Below are 23,486 nucleotides of genomic sequence, written 5' to 3'. Positions count from 1 at the left end.
CACCTCCAACACTTGGAGGAGGTACTATGCATTCTGGAAGAGCAACATTTTTATGCCAAGCTCTCCAAGTGCGAGTTTGGTTTGACAGAGATGCTCTACCCAGGGCATATCATTGGTGCTGATGGGGTGAAGGTCCATGAGGAGAAGATTCGGGCCATCCGGGATTGGCCAGTACCCCGAGATGTGACTACACTGAGGGTCTTCTTGGGCATTTTCATGTATTACAGGATGTTTGTCAAGGGGTTCTCACAGCTGGCAGCACCCTTGACCGACTTGACCAAGAGAGGGGCTTTCGCATGGACTGATGGGGTACAGGAAGTTTGTCAAGGGGTTCTCACAGCTGGCAGCACCCTTGACCGACTTGACCAAGAGAGGGGCTTTCGCATGGACTGATGGGGCACAGGTTGCCTTCGACCGCCTCAAGGAGTTGCCTGGTCTTGGCACTTCCGGATTTTTCCCAGCCATTCACCGTGGAGTGTGATGCATCTGGGGTAGGAGTTGGAGCAGTATTGTCACAGGAGGGACATCCCATTGCTTTCAAGAGTTGGAAGCTCCTACCACATGAGCTGTCATATTCCATATATGACAAAGAGATGCTGGCCATCATGCATGCATTGGCCAAATTTTGTTAGTACTTGGTGGGCAACAGGTTTCGAGTGAAGACTGATCACAACAGTCTTCAACACTACATGGGGCAGCAGGACCTCAATGACAGGCAGTAGAGATGGGTCAGCAAGGTGCAGGCCTATGACTTCGATATAGAGTATGTGTGGGGGAAGCACAATGTGGTGGCCGATACTCTATCTCGAAGACCAGCTGGGTTATCCCTCATGAGCATCTGCCACGATTGGAAGGCGCAGTTGTTGGTGGAGTACTCCAAGGATAGGAGGGCATGCGAGGTATTGGAGGGTACCAATGCAGATGAGCATTATCGAGTGATGGATGAGGTCATCTATTACACGAGGCGCATTCTCTTAGTGCCCAACACGTAGTTGAGGGAGAGGGTGCTCCAGGCAACAGGTGATTCACTATTATTTGGGCACCAGGGGTTCTGGAAAACTTATATGACAGTCAAGGAGAGATTCACGTGGAAGGGCCTTAAGGGGGACGTGTTGCAGCACGTTCAGGAGTCTGAGGCTTGCTAGAGGAGTAAGGGGGAACTGATCCACCCCGCAAGCTTGCTACAACCACTTCCCATCCCTGAGGAGAAATGGGAAAGTATTTCTATGGATTTCATGACAGGGCTCCCCACAGTGCAGGGGAAGGATTGCATTTATGTAGTGTTCGATAGGTTGACCAAATTTGCCCACTTTTTCGCCATCCCAACTAGATACACGGCTGCACAGGTTGCAGTACTATTCGTCCGGGAGATTTTCAGTTTGCATGGGCTCCCCAAGAACATTGTGAGTGACAGGGACAACAGGGTCATGGGAAGCTTCTGGCAGGAGCTTTTCAGATTGGTTAGGACTGAGCTCACTCCTAGCACCAGCTACCATCCTTAGACAGATGGCCAGACCGAGAGGGTTAATCAGTGGTTGGAGGGGTACCTGAGGAACTACGTGACCGGTTAGCAGAGGGCTTGGATTCGGTGGTTGCATCTGGGCGAGTACTGCTACAACACCACGCACCACATGTCCATTGGTATGACTCCTTTTCGTGCTTTATATGGATATGATGCATTATCTTTTGTTGACATTGTTTTTGGAGACAGTCGGGTCCCAAAGGCCAAAGATTGGGTCCAAGAGAGCTAAGACATCCTCAAGGCTCTCAAGGATAACTTGGTGACAACCCAAAATCAATAGAAGGTATACACAAATTGACATAGGACGGAGAGGCATTTCGAGGAGGACTTGGTGTACCTCCGGCTACAGTCTTGCAGGCAGTCCACGCTGAAGCAGAAGGGGGTCGAGAAGCTACAACCATGCTTCTATGGGCCCTACCAGGTGGTTAGACGAGTTGGGGAGGTGGCCTATGAGTTAGAGCTGCCTCAGGGGAGTAGGATCCACAATGTTTTTCATGTCTCATGCCTTAAAAAGGTGTTGGGACAACATGTGACAACAACAATTGATCTACCCCATTGGATGATTAGGGCCACTTGGTTTTGGAACTTGAGGCCATTTTGGAGAGTAGGGAAACGAAATTGAGGAGCAGGACCATTAGGGAGTTCTTGGTGCGTTGGAAGAACTTTCCGGATGAGGATGCCACCTGGGAGGGTGAGCACATATCGGAGCACCCAAGTTTGAGGTTGCTTGAGGGAAAACAACATTTGGAAGGGGAGGACTGTCATGTCCCTTCTCAAACACATTTGTAACAGGGTGCTGCTACACAATTTTGCACAATTTTGGCTAAGGGAGAGGACCCACCAATTTCGACTTAGGGGCTTAGGAGGCAATTCGACTTAATTTGGTTGCTAGTGGAATGTGGGGGCCACCCACGTGGGAATTTGAATTGGCCCATTCGAATAGCTTGGAGGGAAAGTCGAATAGGTGGATGGAGGGGCCCACATGAGGCAATGGGGGCCGAAGGAGTTATAAGGAGGGAGCAACTCTCATTTTGGGATTCATTCTTACATCTTGCAAACAAAACTACTTGACTATACGCTCTGCTGTTTAGCTGAGTCAACCGACTGTTTAGCCACGAATCTCTCAAGCGGGAGAGTAAAACTCTACTTTGGGGGACCATTCGTGCTCGCCCTAGAGAGACAGTTCCAAGAGTTTTTCAGGAGTTCCAGGATTGTGAAACATCACCCTCATTCGGCGCAGAGCAAGGAGTGCGTATTTCTGTGCAGCTAGAGAATACGCAGGAGTTAAAGCCATTAGTGATCAGGTGAGAGGGCTGAGAGAGCAACAATAGACCAACATTCTTGCTGAGTTTTACAGCCAGCAGAGCCAACATTCTCGCAGTTCGAATTGCTGGTCTAGGGGACAACGCCGAGGCCACTTCCAGCAGTTTTCGCGGAGCTTGGGAGGAGCTATAGGCTAGAAGCCCACACGGGGAGTTAGGGATTTGATAGCAGGGTCAACCTAGCACTTTGGGACCATTTCCGGGAGGATTGACAAGAAATTTCTAGCAGGCCGAGTTTTGCAGTTGCCGCTGAAGTTGGGCTCCAATGGGGTCGAATTTCAAAAGTCTTATCCAACCAAAATCCTTCGTGGGTTTTTCTGGGTTTAGGCCAAGGATTTCGTGGTTAAAAGTACATAATTTTCTGGGCAGCAGAAGTGCACCTTCCAACCATTTGAACTTCAGCAGAAAGGCAGTTTTTTGGGGCAACACAGTGCAGATTGGTGCAGTAGTTAGGCAACTTTCAGCTCAACCATTTTCCCACATGGGTTTGGTCATGCTTGTCCATTGAGACAAGCCTAGGTGCACCGTCTTGTTATCCATTGTATTTAGCAGTCAGAAAATTAATAAAATGGCTCAACAGTTCCATATTTGCAGCTTTTCTGTGGATGCTTAATGTGTATTTCTTCTCTATAAATTGTTGCACAAAATGTTCGTTTGGTAAAGGCATAGCGTGGGCCGTCACATATTAATTCTTGAAGACCGTAAGTGTTGGCCCCGTTAAATTTAATAAGGTGGAGAAATATTATCACCAAACTATTTGGCCAAGGGTTTTGTAAAACCCTAGATTTCAAGATTTTTACCAGAGTATAACCATTCAGAATATCATAATTTATCAATTTGATTTTGAGTACCTACCTGGGTTTCTGTGGTTGAAGATGCTTTTGATTTGCCGGGCTCTCGCTCCTGTTCCTGCTCCCATTACCAAACGATCAAAACCTCCCTGCCAAACTGGGTATAGTCTCAGTACCCAGCTCCAAAGTACTTCCAGTTCGAGGTACTCTGGCCCCTGTGCCCAAAATTTCAAGAACAATGAAAGCTCAACTCGTTCAATACTGACTTGTTCATAATTCTTCCTCTCTGTAAAATTCCTTCTCCCCCTTGTTATGGCCTCCTCAACCCCTTTATATGCTTCATTCGACTGTCCCCATCTCTCCACCACCCCTGCACAATATCTTCTCGGCTCTTCTTTACTCCTTGCCACTTGCAATGCCTTAGGCTCTCTGTCTCTTATGTTTAAAGAGTATTTATAGCTTACGTGACTCATCACCTTTATTATTTCCTTTTTAATTTGATAAGTGCTATTTTATGTTTATTTGGGTCTTGTTTAGTTAATATAATGTCTCATGAATGCATTCATGGTTTTATTCGTAGTTTTAATATTTCACTTTATTAAATATTTAAATAAGTTCTTTTATTTATTTAATTAAATCAATTAAATTAAATTTATATTTTATTTCCTTTAATTATGTATATAGATATATACGTATACGGGTGGTATGTATCAAAGACTTCACTTGATATATTTATTATATTATGGTAAGTTAGGAATTTACTTCGATAATTTATTTATTAACCTAATTTAGATATTTTCCAATATTAGACGGTATGTATACTAGTGCCGTGTATGTGATGTATGCATATGTAGCTATCATATGCATGACTTGTATACATGCTAATATTCACATTCTGTTTGTAATTGTAGGAGGGTCGTTACAGGTTTAAATTATTAAGAGGGCCGAAATCGTTAATATCGAGTTACATTGCAGCTGAAGCCGAATCCATCCCTGAGGCCGAGATCAATTTCTTCAGCAAACCCATAATCATTTTTACTCGACGGGTTGACAGGTTGAATTCATATTCGAGGGAGGTTGAGTCTGTGGTTTGAATGTTGGACATGAAGCAAATTTCCCAAGGCTGAGTTTGTATTTTTTGAGGGACTGTTCTCATTGCGGTGGCAGACGGAAGGGACCAGTGGTTCGTTTTACCCATTCAAAAGGAAACTCGAATACCCAGTCAAGTTTTTGGGCAGATATCACCGTGGTTGAGTTTCCCTTCTTCCTGGGCTGCATATTACTTGAAGACTGGAGCGTACGGACTGTAGGATGTGAAATATTGTTACCAGCAAGCTGAGTTATGTGTTGGGGCATGAAACTAACCCACAAGAGGTTGCATTCTATTTCTGAGCATAATCTCGACTTATGGGAGTCGTATTAAGGCGGTCGAAGCGTGCAGGTGTTTAGCTTTCAGAGTCTGTGTTGGATGGTGTGGGGCAGTGGTATGGCATAGTGTGCAACTTAGCTCTTCCCCTCTCTATATCTTGAGAAGCATATGCCCTATACCCTGAATTTAAGCAATATTTCTCTGTCTGCTAGTAGCCAATGTATGCCAGTATTGAAGGCTATAGTCATTTGTCCATTGCTGATCAATTTTTTGAAGTGATAGAGAATATAACTTGAGGGGCGAATCAGATTGTGCTCAGAATATCCATTAGTCTATTGTTTAGGCTTTTTATCCATAGCTTGTTCACAAGGCCGAGTTGCCTCAAACATCAATTCGAATTTTCTCTTGGACAAGGCAAATTGCAGGTGATTTGTATTTGTGTTGGAGATTACTTACAACACCATCTCAAGTCTTCGGTAGTAGGCAGAGTTTAGAGGAATCCCAAGTGCTGTAGCAATGTTTCTTTGTAAAGGCAAGTGCAAGGTACCAGAGGAGTCCTCGATTTCCAGGTATTATATCTAATTGCCCTCTTATTAGTTGGAGCAAGTTCTAGGTGTGCATAAGAATTTTGCTTGTAATTCTCCAAAGCAAAGAATTTAAAGGGTTGAATTGCAGTAGTATAAAGGAAGGTCGGGTGCTCTCTCACTGATTACATTTCCCAGAATTAAAATCTCATTGGGATGACGTAAGCCCTCCCTCTTCAGCGGGAGACATCCTCTGGACCCTGGAACATCTGCCAAGTGTATGGTACATGTGTGGAGCTGGCTAAGCATGGTGAACCAGGTGCATCATCCTCATCCAAAAGGTGGAACACGAGCAATCAACGGGTGTTGTTGTGAATCCATGAAGTACTTTCTGCTATGGTGGAGGCCCATGGCTTTCAATGCTCACCCTACAAGTGTCATTGTGGCCCTCTGGAGGGCTAGGACCCCGTATATGGAGACCAAGCCCCAAATGGAGACCCACCTGCAACCCTTCATAAGATCTAGTGCGTGCCCTTTACCTCCAATACAAGAAGTCATTAGAATAATCAAGTAAAAGAGCTTACAAGTCATGGAATCAATGGGGCACTTCATGGTTGCATGCCCTTCCATAGTGGGCTTTGGCATCTATAGGTGTCTCCAAGCTCAATAAGTTGCTAACCAAGGACCCTATTAGGTGGTTTCAACCTTTAAAGGGGGTGACCATGGTACATTCCTCAAGTGGTAGGTGGCAAATGATATAGTAATGGAACAAAGAGGGGAATAGGGGATTTATCCAGACCACATTTCATGGTACAAGGGTAGCTATAATAAGGGAAGCCCACACCTGGGTATGTGAGTGTAGGAGGGAGCAAATCGTGGTACATGAGTTACCCCAACCTTTGTTTTTCCACCATTCTTCATATGCCTTTTGCCTCTAATTGATTTTTCTTCATAACTTCTCGGGGCTCCAAGGGATGAGAGCATGATGTGTAGTAAATGGTAGTGGATACCCCCTCAAGGTGGGGCAAATTATTGCTCACCAGGGGTTGGGACAATCATGGGTTCCTTAATGATGGAGGGGGCTCATTTTGGGGCCCATAGGAACCAGGGTGATGGCCATGGATAAGGGGTAGAGCTCATGTTTGGCCTTCGCCCACATGCTAAATTTGTATGTTCCAGCCATATTTTGCAGTTTGTGGTACATTTTCTGTTGAGAGTGGCCAAATTATGCTTTTTCTTTTCTTTTTAGCTGCATCAACCTCTGGATATCGTTCCAGACCTGACCCAAGGTGTGGACAAGGAGAGGGGGAGGCTAATCCTATGTGGACCCAGTGCACACATGTGGACCCATATGGGAAAAGAGATGAACAGGGCTAAAATGAGTGGAAGGGGGTGATGTATGTGGTGTCAGGAAGCGGGACCACGCAACCAAAGTCGGGATTTTCCAAGTAGTGCCAACCCTAAAGCTAGTGGCTAGAAAATGAGATCCCACGGGACTATGATACAATGCTAACCACAAACTCAGGCAGTGAAGACAAGAGTACAGATCTAGCCCACTCTTTCCGTCGAATCCCCCCACCAATTCATGCCTAAAAGTGCCCATGACAAGTAAGGAAAATTACTCAACTGCACCAATGAAACGCTGACATACTTTTGGGGTCGGGAGGCCCACCTTCAAATATAGAATCATAATGAGTGGGGAGGAACCACATGGCTGGCTCAAGTGGCAGAGGTAATGGCACATCGAGCTATCTGGTGGTTGCAAGGGGCTGTTGGCTGCTCGCTAAGGACCATCTAAGAGAAAAAATTTCTCTATGTACACTACCCATAGGTGGTGGGTAACAATACCCACATCCAAAATTCCTAGTACAACTTTCTCAATCTCCCCTTTTGTTGATGTGTATATCTATAAGGCCTTTTATTAGGAGTTATTCTAAGTTTGAGGTTGATTTGATGTTTGTGATCTCTAGATGCAGTCCCTTAGGAACTCTTGGAAGATCTTATGTTTCTTCTAGAATATTTTCATTTTCCCACCTCACTTCCATACTGTAAAGTCTTAACCCTAACTTCGCTACTACCCTTTTTTAGGAACTTCTCAATTCGAAGAGTATTAATGACCTGAGAGAGTGCATATTTTAACTCTTGGAGTTCATATTTAATTCCTTCCAATTCAAATTTGATGAATAATTCATTACAGTCTGTAGGAACTATACACAGTGTTCTGAACCATTGAATCCCTAGAACAACATGTACTCCTCCAATAAGAATAGCATGGATTGGGCTTGCTAAGTTATAATCTCCCATACTAAGTTCAATGTTATGGTGTTGTCATGTCCCTTCCCAAATGGATTTGTAATAGGTTTTGGTCTCTCCCCAATTTTGTATAAAATTTTGATAAGTAAAGGACCCAAGCAATTTTGACTTAGGGACTTAGGAGAAATGAAGGCTGGATTAATTTGCTAGTGGAAGGTGGGGGCCACCCATGTGGGAAAACGCATTGGGCAATTCGAATTGCCTTGGAGGGGAAATCGTATGGCTTGTGGAGGGGCCCACATGAGGAAAAGGGAGGCCCACGAAGTTATAAGGAGGAAGAGCTCCTCAATTGATTATTCATTCATACTTGCACATCGAATTCACTTGCTGTTTGCTCGAGCTGCTTAGTCGAGTCAACTGGCTGTTTAGCCACGAGTCTCTCAGGCGGGAGATTCAACCTTACCTTCGGGGGACTACAAGTGCCACCCTAGGAAGGCCTTTTCAGATTACGTTGAGGAGCACAGGGGAAGATTCATAGCCATTACACTCAGCCCACAGACCAGTAGAGTGCATTTCTGGACTACACAAAGAGGGGAACACGCAGTTGTGATCAGGGGCTCATCCGGGCAGCACTTGTCGGAGAAACTTGGAGAGTTGGAGCACATAAAGAGATCAGCCTTTGGGAGAAGTTTTGGAGCAAGTGGGTGCAGCATCTGGGCAGTTCGAAATTCAGCTTTGGAGGACTGCGCAAAGGGCCAGACTGGGCTCATGTGGGTATTGAGGGAGAGAGCCACAACACCGGGAATAAGCTGGAGAAAGATGGAAATTCATGAGGGATAGCATCTCAGTGATTTGCAGAAGATTTGGAGAGCTTTCCCAGCAAATTCTAGTCAGGCTAAGTTTGGCGTGAGGAGGATGGGCTCCTTCGGGGTCGATTTTCAAGGAGGCCAAACTCTTCCTGGGTTTTGGTGGGTTTTGGCTGAGGTTCTGGGAGCTGAAGTTTCACAATTTTCTGAGCAAGGGAAGCAGTGGTTCCAGCACTTCCTTTCCAGCAGACAGTGCAGTTTCTGGGCAGCGTGGATCAGTTCTGTTGCAGCCCTCAGATCATCATTTGCTCACCTGGGTTTTGTCATGCTTGTTCTTGGAGACAAGCCCAGGTGCACCATTCCATTCACTGTTGTATTTGCTCCATGATGATTTAATAAAATGGCTCAGAAGTTCTCTATTTCCAGCGTTTTCATGGGTGTTCGGTGATTGCATCTCATTTCTGATTGTTGGTTTGTGTGCTTGCTTTGTTTATCACTGAATTTCCTAGTTAGGAACATTACAGGTGTTTTCCTCCATAGTCAATACTTCCTCGATTAGCAACCAAAACATGAAAATTTGTCATTGGATACATAAAACAATTGAGGCACTCTTCCAATCTCCTTAAATCAACCTTGGGAAAGTGTATACCCTTAGAATCCCATCCATGATTAGCTCCAACATTAGAGTTAAATCCTCCTGGACACTTATTGATGGAAGCTTGTTCAACTTGAATACTATCTTTATTTTTTGAGTTCGTTGGGTCACATTATCACTTTGAAGGAGCCTCTTGTTCTGTGAATGAAGAAGCCTAGCTTTCATGTGTTGCAACCTCTCTTCAAATTCCTTTTTACATCCTTGGAAACAGAAGTAGTCTGCCTCTTTCAACATTATATCACCGATTTCCTTAAGCTGGATTAGCAAATTGGAGAGTGAATAAAAGCGATCTATTAGCAGATAGCTTTTCACAAGTTTTTATGAGTTTGGTGCACTATGGAAGTTTGATTTACTTTTCAAAACTGATGTCCTTGACCTATAGGTTCTAGCTTATCACTTTATGGAGGGGTCCCCTATTTATACAACATATGATCTTAAAGAATTTATGTTTTCATTGTAGACAAGTTTAAAATTCCCTTTGGATTTCAAAATCTAATTATCTTTTCTTGTCTCAGCAGTATCCAGTTTGCAGGCATACTGCAGATCACATGTGGAAATTTACTAGATAATAAAGGCCGGTTCATCCATCGAGCACATGATCTCTTAAGTAAGCTATTTCAATTATTATTCAGCAGCCATCACTCTAGTAGTTCTCTAATGGTTTTCAGATAATAGAAACATCCGTAAACTATTCAGAATCATTCTAACAAAATAGTGACATTCCAGGTCTGTTTACTACTTTCGTATTTCGAAAGCCAGATCATTATGCAAGTGGACCAACGAGTACCCCAAGTTTTACAACTGAGGATAGGGTACATCAAGAGTCTTCAGACCCAATGGCTGATCAGTTTTGTGAATTTGCAGCAGGTCATAGTCATGATACTCCTCTGTTGGATTCAAGGGACCAGATTCAAATGAAACACTCCCATTTGTTGGATGCAACATCTACCACTGGAGCCATGCCATCCAATTCTTACACACTTCTCAGCAACCCAAGGCCTACCTATGATGGCCATTTTCATGGTGATCCAGTGATTTCACAAAAGAAAGATGATGATGCTGAAAAACTTGTGGACTCTACAGTCTGCGAAAAACCAGGAAATAGTGAGGATGAACTTTTGAGTCATGCTGAGGTCTCACCCCAAAGAGAGCTTAGCTCTGTTCAAAATGGCAGGGGAAAGCGAAGTTCCCATTTAACTCGTACTAATGTAAGATTTGATTTCTCAGAATCACTTGATGATAACAGTGGGAATGTTTCCCCTGAAAAATGTTTAGGCCCCGAAACCAACAATGATAAGAAGCCAGTAGAAGTAAAATGCTATTCCCGTTCAAATGGTAATCAGAGGAGATATTCAGAAGGAAGAACTCAGACCTCTGTCAATATACCTGAGGAATTTGAAACTGCATCTCAACATAATACTAGTGCACAGCAGGCAAATGATCTTCCCCATTTGAGATCAGAAAACAAATATTTCTTGGAAAAAAGGTCAAACAGCAATTCTAGAGACAAGAGGGATATGATTATGGGCAGCCACCAAGCTTTCAGATATGATAACAGAAGTAATTATGATGAAGGTATGCATAATTTTTTCCATTCAGTTAACTTGTTTATAAAAAGTTTAGCCAAAATTGATTCTCCTCTCTCTCTTTATACACACACTACCTACACATACATAGACAGATGGGATTTCAAAATTCATTGCGTGTAAAATGTAGGAGCTAAAGGGTCAGAAGATAGCATTAATGCATGCTAGAGGCATACTATATGGACCCTATTTTTCTAAGATGAATCTTAAAACAATACTTGTCAACACAAAACATGAAGGTCATTCCCCATTGATTTCTTACAAAACTATAGGTTTAACAATAACGTTTTGTTAAATTTGTTTTTGAACAGATTTTCCAGCAAAGTGGTCTTAACCAGAACCAATTGAATAAAAATGCATAAAGAAGTCAAAATATAAAATAAAATTTATATGCAAGTACATTAATGTAAATTCAAACCAAATATGCAAACTTTGGAGATTTGTATTACATGAAAAATTCCAAAGTTTTGTTAAATTAAATTAACCAATTGAAAAAAAATGCATAAAGAAGTCAAAATATAAATTAAATTTATATGCAAGTACATTAATGTAAATTCAGACCAAATATGCAAACTTTGGTGATTTGTATTACATGAAAATGTCCAAAGAGAAAATTTACGTCTAGATACAAGTTCTGAGATACATAAAATTAAAGCTTAGAGAGAAAATACATAAACAGACTGGCTATAAAATTTAAATGGCCTCTAGAGTTCAAAAATCATCATACCATGATAAAATGAATACATAGCTTATCTGAAATCTGGCTCATTAGAATTTTTACTCACTTGACTGAGTCTATAAATTTAAAGTTTGCGTTTTTATGCTGACTGGCTTCAAGAACTGCTGCTATTTGATGTTTTAAATCACTTGGCACCATTGGGCGGGGTATAGGTTTCAATCAGTGAGCGCCATAGAGCATCATATTCTCTTCTAGGCTTCAGTATTAGAATAGCACAAATCCCAGCTCAAGGGGTTCATGAGAAAGAGCTACAAGGACATAATTTTTATATTTTTTGGAATGCTGAAAAGAGTTGTTTAGTGTTCTGAAATCTGCAAAACAACCAATTTCTATCTTCTCCATGTGAGGTCTGGTGGGTTTGATTCCATTACCAAACATTCTAAAATGGGATCCTACTCTTACTTTTATGTAATTTCCCTAAGGAAAATTTACAGTAATAAACAAGGCATGCATAGAGAAAACACACAGAAAAATTTGCCCACAAATCAGACCATGAGATTGAGCCTAAAACTGTGCTGCTAAGCCATTTTATTGATAAAACATGAGGTTACAAATGGGTGCTTGGAAAGTATGCACCCGGGCTTGCCTAAGGCAAGCTAGCTAAGCCCAAGTGATGAAGATGAAGTCCCCCAAGCATACTGGTTGATCTTCCTTTGGCTCTGCGCTGAAATGCCTAGAGAATGAGCTGCTGGCTGTGAAGAATAGCTGCTAGGGCCTCCTCTGGTGTTAAAAAAATTCAGGGAAATTAACCCTGGGATCTCCACCAAATACCCACAATAACCGACGAAGGAATTGGCCAAATGCTGTCTTTGAAATTTTGGCCCAATTTCCCTTAATGGCATTGCTGCTGGGTAATTAGACACGTGATAATCGTGCTGCTGAGTGCCCCCAATATGACTGCAATCACCGACAAATCTCCTCTCCGAACTCCTCCCCAAGATTCAGCCCAAAACGCCCCTCTCCTCAACCCCCACGTGAGACAATCCTTGTGAAAATTCGGTGATCCCAAATCCTACTATAGTAACTGATAATATTTCTCCTATTTGTTAAATTGCTTAAACAAATTATTTGCAGTTTTCTACAACAAGTATCAAAATACATACACTGCAGCCTTCATAAATACAATTCTGCGGAAAATAAATACAAGGAAAATACTAGCACATACATAACCACAGTGACAATTATTTTTGGACAATTGTCCCCCCTTAAAAAACCTAATGTGGGAAAACCGGTGCAACAGATAAGGGTTTCTTTTATTTATCTTCAACAATAATTTCTGTACAAGACAAAATAGAGGAAGAGTCACTGAGGGAAATTTACTGGTGAATTTCTCACACTCCACAACAATTTTTTGACCTTGAAGAGGACCTCTTGCCTCTTTTGCTGGCCCTTCTGCGTCACTCTCTACGCAGTGATTGCGTGGGCCTTGCGTCAACCTTTCTGCTACACTCACCTGTGTCCCTCCTTTGTGTTGCCTCCTCTAGATTCGTCCTGCACTCTCAGACTATGCTAATGCCCTCTCTCTCCCACCTGCAGCTGACTCTCTTACTCGATTTTCTCTTGCCGAACTTCAGCGACTGAGAAAATCAATTTGCTTGAGCAATTGAGTATCTGCCCTGGTGTGTTCTCCATCTACCCATCGACTTCTTCTTATAATCTCATGTTGGAACACCAACAACCAAGATTAAACATAATCGATGGCTAAGATTAACTAGAAGTCACTCCATGTCTTCTTCTAGAAGATTCTCACCACGACTTAATTAATACCCTTTAATTAACCAGATTTCCTGAGTTTAGACTTAGGGAATCATTTAAAAAGTTGATTATTTTAATTAAGTCGTCTCTAGGTGTAATTTCCAAAAGCGATTTCTAGGTTTTGGAGAATACATGTATTCTTGCCTCTCCACAAAATTGTGTGTCTAGAACACATCCGATGCTACAAAAATCAACATACCCTCTTAGCGAGGAATGTGTTCTAGTGATGCAACCCACTGAAGTAACACCTTGACTCTGCTTTACCTCTTGTCACGGCGCTGATGTCTAGCTGCTCTGCCCATCACTACTGCGCAACTCTGATATGAGTTGCATCTATGTTGCTACTGACCCTGCTAAACCGCTGTCAACCACTTCCTGTGCACTGAACTCCCTCTCATTTGCTTTTGCTGCAACTGAGAATCCATCTGCTATTGAAACGGGTTCTCCACCATACCCATCTGTTCCCTGAACTGGATGAACTTAGCTCTCCCTAGAGATTTTGTGAGTATGTCTGCCACCTAATCTCTTGTGGGGACATACAACAGTTGTATTGTGTTGATTTTTGTAGCAATAGATGTGTTCTAGCCACAAAATTTTGTGGAGGCTAGATTACATGTATTCTCCAAAACCCAGAAATCATTTTTGGAAATTCCACCTAGAGACGACTTAATTAAAATAATTAACTTTTTTTAAATGAGTCCCTAAGTCTAAACTTAGGAAATTTGGTTAATTAAAGGGTATTAAGTCATGGTGAGAATCTTCTAGAAGAAGATATGGATTGACTTCTAGTTAATCTTAGCCATCGATTATGTTTTAATCTTGGCCGTTGGTGCTCCAACAGAAGATTATAAGAAGTTGATGGGTAGATGGAGAATGCACCGGGGAAGATACTCAGTTGCTCAAGCAGTTCGATTTTCTCAGTCGCTGAAGTTCGGCAAGAGAAAATCGAATTAGGGAGTGAGTTGCAGGTGGGAGAGAGAGGGCATCAACATAATCTGAGAGTGTAGGACGAATATGGAGAAGGCAACACAGAGGAGGGACGCAGGTCAGCGCAACAAAAGGTTTGATGCAGGGCCCACGCAGTCACTGCGCAGAGAGTGACGCAGAAGGGCCAACGAAAGAGGCAGGAGGTCCTCTTTGGGGTCAGAAATTGCTGTGGAGTGTGAGAAATTGACAAGTAAATTTCTCTCAGTGACTCTTCCTCTATTTTGTCTTGTACATAAATTATTGCTCAAGATTAATAAAAGAAACCCTCATCCACTGCACTGGTTTTCCCGCATTGGGTTTTTCGGGGACATTTGTCCAAAAATAACTGTAACTATGATTATATTTGTGCTAGTATTTTTCTTGTATTTATTTTTCGCAAAATTTTATTTGTGAAGGCTGCAGTGTATGTATTTTGATATTTTCCATAAAAGTTTGCAAATAATTTGTTTAAGTAATTTAACAAATAGAAGAAATATCATCATTTACTACAGTAGGATTTGGGATCACTGAATTTTCACATGGTATCAGAGCACAAATCGTGAGTAGAAGAGCGCAGGTTCAGAAGGAAGAGGGAATTCGAAATTATTGTAGAGGCAACAATTCGAAACCCTAGAGGTAGCGCAATCCTTGGGCCAAGGAGGTCGAAGTTTTGAGGAGAAATTGATTTCTCTGAGTGAGTCGACAGAGAAATTCGATCTCTAGATTGAAGCTTTCCAGAGGCAGAAGGGAGCAACGTATTTTTCCTTGCAGAGCAGATCTTCAGCTGGACGCAGATATTTTGCAGCAATTGCTGGAAGAATAGCGTCAGAAGGAAGGAAATAACACAAAAAATTTATGGATAATCAAGAAGCCTCAGAATTATCTCCCAGATTGGAAGATGAGTTTGCATTCTTTCAGGATTGGATTTGGATGGTGTCTGGTATATTGATAGCGAAGCTTCATCTCACATGACTGGAGTAAGGGAGTATTTTTCAAGCTATCAAGAGGAACAAATGGACTTCTAGATCACTATGGGCAACATAACTAAGTGTACTCTAGTAGGGAGAGACACCATAGATTTTCAGACAGAAGTAGGAACCAGTACTAGTGCCATGAATGTACTGCATGTGCCAGGATTGGGCATGAATCTAATTTCAGTGTTCCAGTTGCAGGACAAGGATACAATGTATACTTTGTGGGAAAGAAAGTATATGTCAAGCATCTTACCTGGAAGAAGGTGAGACAGATTGGAGTTCAAAGCAACAAACTATATAGATAACATATCAATTCTCCAATGACACTGATAGTCAATGATAACAACGATAGAAAGGAACTGAATATACTATGGCATAGGAGGTTGGGATACTTGCAGCATGAACACTCAGGATGCTTAGAGAGACTATAAGAGGAGTTCCAGCTCTTAGCACTGAGCACGATGATTTATGCCGAGGATGTGTACTTGGAAAGTACGCAAAAGCAACGTTTCCCAGAAGTGATAGCAGAGCTAAGGGCGTGTTGGGATTGATACACTCAGATATTTGTGGCCCTATGTCCACTAGAGCTCTTAACTGTGGCGAATATTTCGTCACCTTCATTGATGACCATTCCAGAAAAACCTGCATATACTTCTTAAAGATCATGGATGAGGTCTTTGATCGGTTTTGAGAGTTTAAGGCTCTCGTAGGAAACATGACAGGGAAAAAGATCAAGGTACTGCGTTTAGATAATGGTGGAGAATACATGGATAAAAACTTCACAGATTTCTCTGCAAAGGAAGGTATCAAAAGAGAGTGGACTACTCCCTACAGTCTGCAGCAGAATGGAGTAGCGGAGCGAAAGAACAAGACCATAATCGGGGCATCGAAGGCCATGTTGTATGATCAGGATTTGCTTAGATTTCTATGGGTAGAAACATGCAACACAACAATGTACATTTAGAATAGGACACCTCACAAGGCTTTGGGGAAGAAAATGCCAGAAGGAGTCTTCTCCGGGAAGAAACCCGAGGTAAGTCATTGAGATTCATGAGAAGCTCACTCATGTATGCAAATTTAAGAAATCCGTGTATAGGCTCAAGTAGACACCCAGGGTGTGGTATGGTCGAATTGAAAGTTATTCGCAGCATTTGGGATTCATCAAGAGTGATGCAGATCCCAATCTTTACTATCTGATGGTGGAGAATGAGCCTCTCATTTTGGTTTTTTCCCTTTGGAAAAATTGTAATTTTATTCATGAGACAAAATTACATGTTGTAGATGCTAAATAGCATATGCATATGAGCTGTTCCTGTTTTCACAGGATACAATGATTTTTTAAAAATTACAACTGTGCCTATTCTTTTCTACCTTTCTTCTTTTCCACTTTTTGCCAACCTTCAGTGTTGGGAGTGGATGTTACAATGGCCAACTGATTTTCATTTGGATTTATGGGGTATTCTTTTCTGGGTTAGAGCCTTCTGAGCCGTGAGCTCGTTTGCTTCCACTTACTTCCATTTGGGTCTCTTGTTGCTGTGGGAGGTTACAGAGATTAGTGGGGTGTTTCTCTTCCTTTTGTGTGCTGTTCTATCCCTTTTGTGCATCTGATTCTGCTTTGTTTCTTGTTGATTTTGCTATTTCTGCTTCTTCTTCCAGGGGGTTCTTATACTACCAACCTTTTGGCTTTTTTTGTTGCTTCTTATTCCATTTGGGGTCTTTTTTGGCCAGTGGGTAGGCATTATGGAGGTGGCTTGTTTGTAAACATCCATGACATCAAAAAGCTATATTTTCGTAGTCTAATGGTTGGGTCCACTGTGAGTTGTTGAAATTCAATGTGATAGTGTCTGGTAATCCCTGGCTGAGATCTACTTCAACACATATCCTGGCAAAAGTAAATATTCCCCTTGTAAGTCTGTCGTCATCAATCTTCAGGAATTTTCCCAGGGTGTTCCCAATGGCAATTAATACATTATGATGCCAAAAGTGTAATGGGAGGTTATGCATCCTGACCCAAACTGACATTTTTGATACCACCATAGAATTGGCATTGAAGTCTGGGAACCAGGGAGTCATGAAGAGCCCAGCATTGCCCCAGAACCATGGTCCCTTATTAAGGATATGTTCTCGTTCTTGTGATGTGTTGAATCTGACTATGAAAAACCCCTTGGGACATAGATATATTTCACATTTTGGTGACCATGCAGCATGTATCCATTGGTGCAAAACATCAGATTTTGGCCAAAAGCCATTAAATCTACATATAACTGCATTGTTATAGAGATCTGAATATAAGCCATTTACCTTAGGCATTGAGATTGTGAGGACAGGATTCTCAGGTTTTTGTTCCACGATGTAGGGCCCTGGTAGATCAGCCATTATTGCTGGTTTGGTTTGTGCTTTTGCCTTTCCTTTGACTGCATCTTTAAAAGAGCCTGTGCTTCTTGTGCTGGTTCCAGAACATCCGCCCCGCAGACGCAGATTGATTATGATAGTCGAATCTTTTAAAATGCGATAATCCTGAAGCGTGTGGTTATCTTGCAGGCTGTGTCCTGAATAAATCAGATTTTGACTGCTTGTTGGTATACCGTGGTGAATATGTATTTCTTGCCTTAAGTCTTGAATCCTCATCCCCTTCCGGAGCCTCCAGTAGAGATGAATGCCTTCCAACGTTTTGATGAAGATCTGTATCGAGTCTGCCTCTGTAGCGTGCCTGGCATTGCCCTTTGTCAGATGCACGCCTGCGCATTCCATGAGGCCTCCTGGGTAGGGCTCTGCCCACCCAAGTGTTGTGTCTATGCAACTCTTATCGTCAGTGAGATCTTGTTCATGGTTTGGCAACCAATCTAGCTCTATGGTTGTTGACATGTCAGTAACGAGAACGGGCTCCGCAGGGCTTAGTGGTGATAGTTCTAAAAATAGAGCGCCTAGATGGATACCCCAGGCACACTTCTACTCTGCCCAGTCCACTAGAAAGAAATTTCTTTTATCATTTGTCGTAGAGCCGTCGAACTGGTAGTGGACAGGGAGAAAAGAGTTGCGGTCGACTGGATCTGGCTAGTACATGGGCCGATCTATCGTCTGGCTGCCCTGATTAAAGATCCCCTGTTCAGATCTATAAAAAACGCCTCGTTTCAGAATGGGAGAGGTTGTCCATGTCCATTGTGGGAGCCCCTTATCCTCTTCTGCATCCGACTTCCCAATCTGGCTCTCTTTTACGCATTGACGGAAGCCCCATACCCTCTTCTGCACTGCCATGACCGTCGAGGAGGCTTCCCCTCTACCCTTTATCCTAGGGCCTCCTAGCCAATGGAAAACACGGGAAATAGGTTTGCAGACAGCTATTTCTGGCTAGCGTAAGTGCCGATCCTCCATCGGGCTGCCTGTAGTGAAGATCCCTAGTCTAGATCTGTAAGGAGAGCCTCGTTTCAAGTAGGGAAAGGTCATCCCAAGCGCTAAAGCCGACACATAGCAGCCCATAGGTGTTTTGTAGCCATCTTCTGGAGCAGAGCAGATCCAAAACAGTAGTTCGGTTGAAAAAACAGGGCGTCCGCCGTTCTTGAGCTCTTGTAAGTATTCGGTGAGATCTTACGTTCGTTTCCATAGAGAGACCCGGAGGAGCAAGCCTATCTCCTCCACCAGGATAGCTAGGACCAGCCTGTGTCCAAAGGCAAAATTGCCATGGGTTGCTGTATCGTGATCTATCAGTGTGTTGGCGGCCTGCTCTGCCCCTGAAAGCTGACAAACCCTAGCAACACACGCCATCCTCTCAGCACTTCCCGGGCCCAAAATATCAAGTTTATCGCCTCTCATTCTGGTTTTATATGTAGATGATCTGTTTTTGGCAGGATCATCGAGGCTTATAGAGGATTGCAAAAGGAACCTTGCAATAGAATTTGACATGAAGGATATGGGGCTGATGCACTATTTTTTGGGGTTGGAAGTATGGCAAAAGAATGGGGAAATCTTCCTTGGGCAAGGGGGATATGCTACAAAAATTGAAGAGGTTCAGAATGCAGTATTGCAAACCCATGGCAACACCCATGATTACCAACTAGAAAAGGATAGATGCCTTAGGGGACAAGGAAGTCGACCCCACCATGTAAAGTCGACCCCCCTTGTACAGACAACTAATTGGGTCACTCATGTATCTGGTCAACACCAGGCCAAACATTTGTTTCGCTGTCAATACCCTTAGTCAGTTCATGGTGGAACCGAAAAGGGTACATTGGGCAACAACTAGGCACATTCTCAGATATGTGCGTGGAACAGTCGGACTCGGGTTGAAATATACTCGAGGAGATGACATTAGGTTGAGCGGATTCATAGATGCAGATTGGGCAGGTAGTTCAGTGGACAGGAAAAGTACCTTCGGGTACTGCTTCAGCGTTGGATCAGGGATGATCTCTTGGTGCAGCAAGAAGCAGAAGTCAATAGCACTGAGCTCAGCAGAAGCAAAATATATGGTGGCTAGCACAACTACATGTGAAGCCATATGGCTTAGGAAATTGCTGGTGAGTTTGTTCAGGAAGAAAATGGGAGCGACCAGTGTTTACTGTGACAATCAGAGTTGCATAAAACTCTCTGAGAATCTAGTATTTCATGATAGGTTGAAGCACATTGATATGAGATGTCATTTCATTAGGGATTGTGTTCAACATGGGGCAGTCCAGCTGCAGTATGTCCCCACAGGAGATCATATAACATACATACTCACGAAAGCTCTAGGGAGAGCTAAGGTCATCTAGTTCAGGGAACATATGGGTATGGTGGAGAACCCGTTTCAGTAGTAGATGTATTCTTAGTTCCAGCAGCAACAGATGAGAGGGAGTTGCAGTGCAGAGGCCGTAGTTGACAGTAGTCCAGCAAGGTCAGTAACAACACAGATGCAACTCATATCAGATTTGTGCCATTAAGACTGGATCTTTTCATTTGCACCAAACTTTACTCCTTTTATTCCGACGGCGGGTAACACATACAGACTCACAGTTATATTTCTAACTCAGAACTCAACTATTACAGACTTGAGATCTAAACAGATACTTTAATCATGGTCTAAACAATTATTGTTCTACAGGCAATCTTGCATTCAACAAAAGAGAGAAGAGAAGAAATCTTAGGTTGCGTCAGATACTTGCACAACTTCAGAGTGAATTTTATGAGGGACGCAACCACTCATTGAGTATTCATATCCGGTGTCTGGTTATTACATGACCGATGAGTGCCGGTTAAAAGTAAATATTCGGGTACAAGTGGACAAGTTGCATTATCTCATCCCTTAAAGTCGTTCGATAAATGGGGACCGAATTAGACACATTATTACGGGCCCACTACTGCTTCTTCTTTACGCTGAGGGTCTACTGCTTCACGTGTGAGAAGGTCTGCCGCGCAGTTGAGGTGTCCGGGCTTATGTTCGATACCAAAGTCATAACCATCTAGCCAGACTGCTCATCGCATGATGCGGACGTTATTATTGGCAAGTTCACAGTTTGCTTTTATCATGCCCGACATGATTTTGAGATCGGTTCGGAGTCCAGACCAAGAATTTAACAGGTTTTAAATAAATCTTGAAATGAGATATACTTTTCTTGACTACGAGTACTTCTTTATGGCTTGAAGGATAATTGAGTTTCGCTCCATGAATGGTTCCTGAGGTGTAGCCGAAATCTCTTCATTGCCATTTATGCGTTCAAGAAGAATGCCTACCCATGCAAAAATTGATGCATTTGTTTCAAGGACAAAATCCTTCATCTTCCGGGAGCTTGAGAGGAGGAAGGTTATGGACTTTCTCCTTGATGTATTTCACCACCTAGGTCATGGCTTGATTCCATGGGATTGGTAACTTCTTCAATCTTTGCTGCAGGACAACTAGATCTTGGGCTTGTCCTTTATAGAAACGTCTGATATAATTTAGACTACCTAGGAATCGTTGCAGCTAGGTCTTGTCTAGGATTTGCTCTGGAAAATTTTGTAGGTTTAGAAGAACACGATCTTGCAGTGCGATACTGCCATTAGAAATCTTCAAACCTAAGAAACTTACATCTGTTACTCCAATTTCAATCTTGGATTTTGACAAAGCTAATCCATGTTTAACACAATGCTCACAAAATATTTGGAGATGTTTCTGATGTTCTTGGAACAGACAAGTAAATCATCTATGTAGATAATTAAGCAATCTATGCCACGGAAAACATCTTCCATTCTTTTTTGAAATTCACTAGGAGCATTCTTTAAACCGAAAGGCATTACCTTCCATTGATACTGTCCATGTGGGACAACAAAGGCCGTTTTATAACGATCTTTAGCAGCTATTCCAATTTGGTAGAAACCTGATTTAAGATTGAACTTGCTGAAGATGTTACATCCTTTCAGTTTTTGGAGAAGCGCTGCTTGATTTGGCAGAGGATATGCCATATTTTTTAGCACTGCATTTAGGGGCTTGTAGTTGATCACCATGCGAGGTTGGCCTCTTTTGATCTTTGAATGCTTGTTGACATAGAATGCTCGACACACCCATGGGCTCTTGGCTGGTTCGATTAGGCCCTTGTCTAAGAGATCTATAATCTCTTTCTGGTAGTAATCCAACTCGGTTGGACTCATCAGAGTAGCTGATGCTTTCTGTGGTCTGATTTGTATATCATCTGCATATGGTAGATCGATCACATACTTTTCTCGTGCCTAGAAAGCATTGGGGATATCTGAAGTACACTGCTGGATAATCTTTTCAAAAATTTCTTTCAAATAATCTTGACGATGAGCTGTGGTGAAAGAAATGATTCTTGCTTTTTTTTGGACTTCTGCAGGCTTTGGCTGTTCTAGTTTTTGCTTGTGAGGGATGGAGAATGTACAAGAAGTTTTGAGAGGAATCTGTACAGACTTACCAGAAATAGTCATGGAAAATATGAGTTGGTGGTAGTTAATAGAAATGGGAGACCAATGGGTAAAGAATTCAGAACCTAAAATAATGTTGGCTGGGATGTCATCAAGTTCGAGGAATGTACATTGAACTGGATGGTCTTGGATGGATACAAGGAAATCAATTACCTGATGTGGGAGAGAAAACATTGAACCAGTAATGCTAGCACCGCCCTCCATTGATTTCTCCCAATAGAAAGGGGGAATAGAAAGATGGCGAGCTAAATTAAGCTGAGCGCCCGAATCAAGTAAACAATCTAAGGAATATGGTTTACAATTAGGGGGACAAAAGGTAAGAGGAATATACAATTTAGGTTGACTGCTAAGAGAGAGAGACTTACTAGGATAAAGTGAAGACAAATTAGGTGAATTAGGCCGTTGGGCATAATCTGGTGTAGGCGAGACAGGGGAAGATTGTTCTGGACTGTCTAGAGCCTTAGTTGCTAGATGGTCGAAATCATCATCAGAGGATTCAACAACTTCTTTCTCGAGCTGGTGCAATTGTGCTTTGAGCACCTGGATTTCTGCAGCAAGGGATTTGATCTTTGCTTGCTTGTCGTGGATCTGCATATGCATGGATGTGTAGGAGGCATGCTTGAGAAGTTGTCACTCTGGATGCTTGGTGTTGAAGTTTCTAAGTTTACTTAGTTTAGAAACGCTTCATGCACTTTTTCTGATTTATTCCTACCTACTTGTTATTTTTCTTTAACAATTTATTTACAAAGTAAATACTGAAAATAAACACCAGTGCATGCTCAACATATTACAGATCAGAAACTAAAAGAAACAAGAACAAACACACCACATGACACCATTATTTTTGGACCAATGTCCCCGGAAAAACCCAATGCGGGAAAACCGGTGCAGTTATTTGAGGCTTTTCTTATTAAGCAATATCAGAGTACAATCTGGATGCCGAAACTGGTCTACCCAACTGAGTATTTCCTTAGCAGCTATACCTCACAGTTTGAGAGAAATCTCCTGGATGAAACCCTGCAAAATCTTTCCGGCAGCTCTTCAGCACAAAACTGCTCCTGCAACCCTAGCGTCTGCCCAATCTGGACTGCGTCAGCCACTCTGTCTCACACTGGCCCTGCGTCAGCCTTTCTAGGCCCATGTTAGCCCCAGGACGCCCTGTGTCAGCTCTGGGAGCCTCTGCGTCAGCTGTGCTGGCCCCTTTGGTGCTCTGCGCAGCACTTCGCTTCTTCTGCGTGGCCCTGCGTGAGCCCTTGTGGGATCTGCATCACCCTCCTTGGCTGCTGCGCTGCTCTCCCGACACAATCTCTGCCTTCTCTGTTTCTCTGTACTCAAT

At 42.7% G+C, this 23,486-nt stretch overlaps 1 protein-coding gene across 6 annotated transcripts in view; it reads left to right on the top strand.

Moving 5' to 3' along the window:
- LOC149167665 (S-adenosyl-L-methionine-dependent methyltransferases superfamily protein) overlaps positions 1-23,486 on the top strand; it is a 298,474-nt gene that overhangs the window by 224,335 nt on the left and 50,653 nt on the right. For 5 of the 6 annotated variants that reach the window (XR_016260952.1, XR_016260954.1, XR_016260953.1 and 2 more), the window contains exons 9-10: positions 9,758-9,849; positions 9,969-10,817. Coding sequence is in view for 3 of the 6 variants with exons in the window: in XM_089433071.1 (XP_089289197.1) it covers positions 9,758-9,849; positions 9,969-10,817 (941 nt within the window). In the remaining 3 variants the exon portion in view is untranslated. The remainder of the gene's footprint in view (positions 1-9,757; positions 9,850-9,968; positions 10,818-23,486) is intronic. The other variant, XM_089433072.1, reaches the window with a different exon arrangement.

The sequence above is a fragment of the Pinus tabuliformis genome, chromosome 5_1 (genome assembly GCF_031772625.1).
Source record: "Pinus tabuliformis cultivar Carrire ecotype Pingquan chromosome 5_1, CPIR1, whole genome shotgun sequence".
Classification (NCBI taxonomy): Eukaryota; Viridiplantae; Streptophyta; class Pinopsida; order Pinales; family Pinaceae; genus Pinus; species Pinus tabuliformis.
This window is presented reverse-complemented; position numbering and strand designations above follow the sequence as displayed.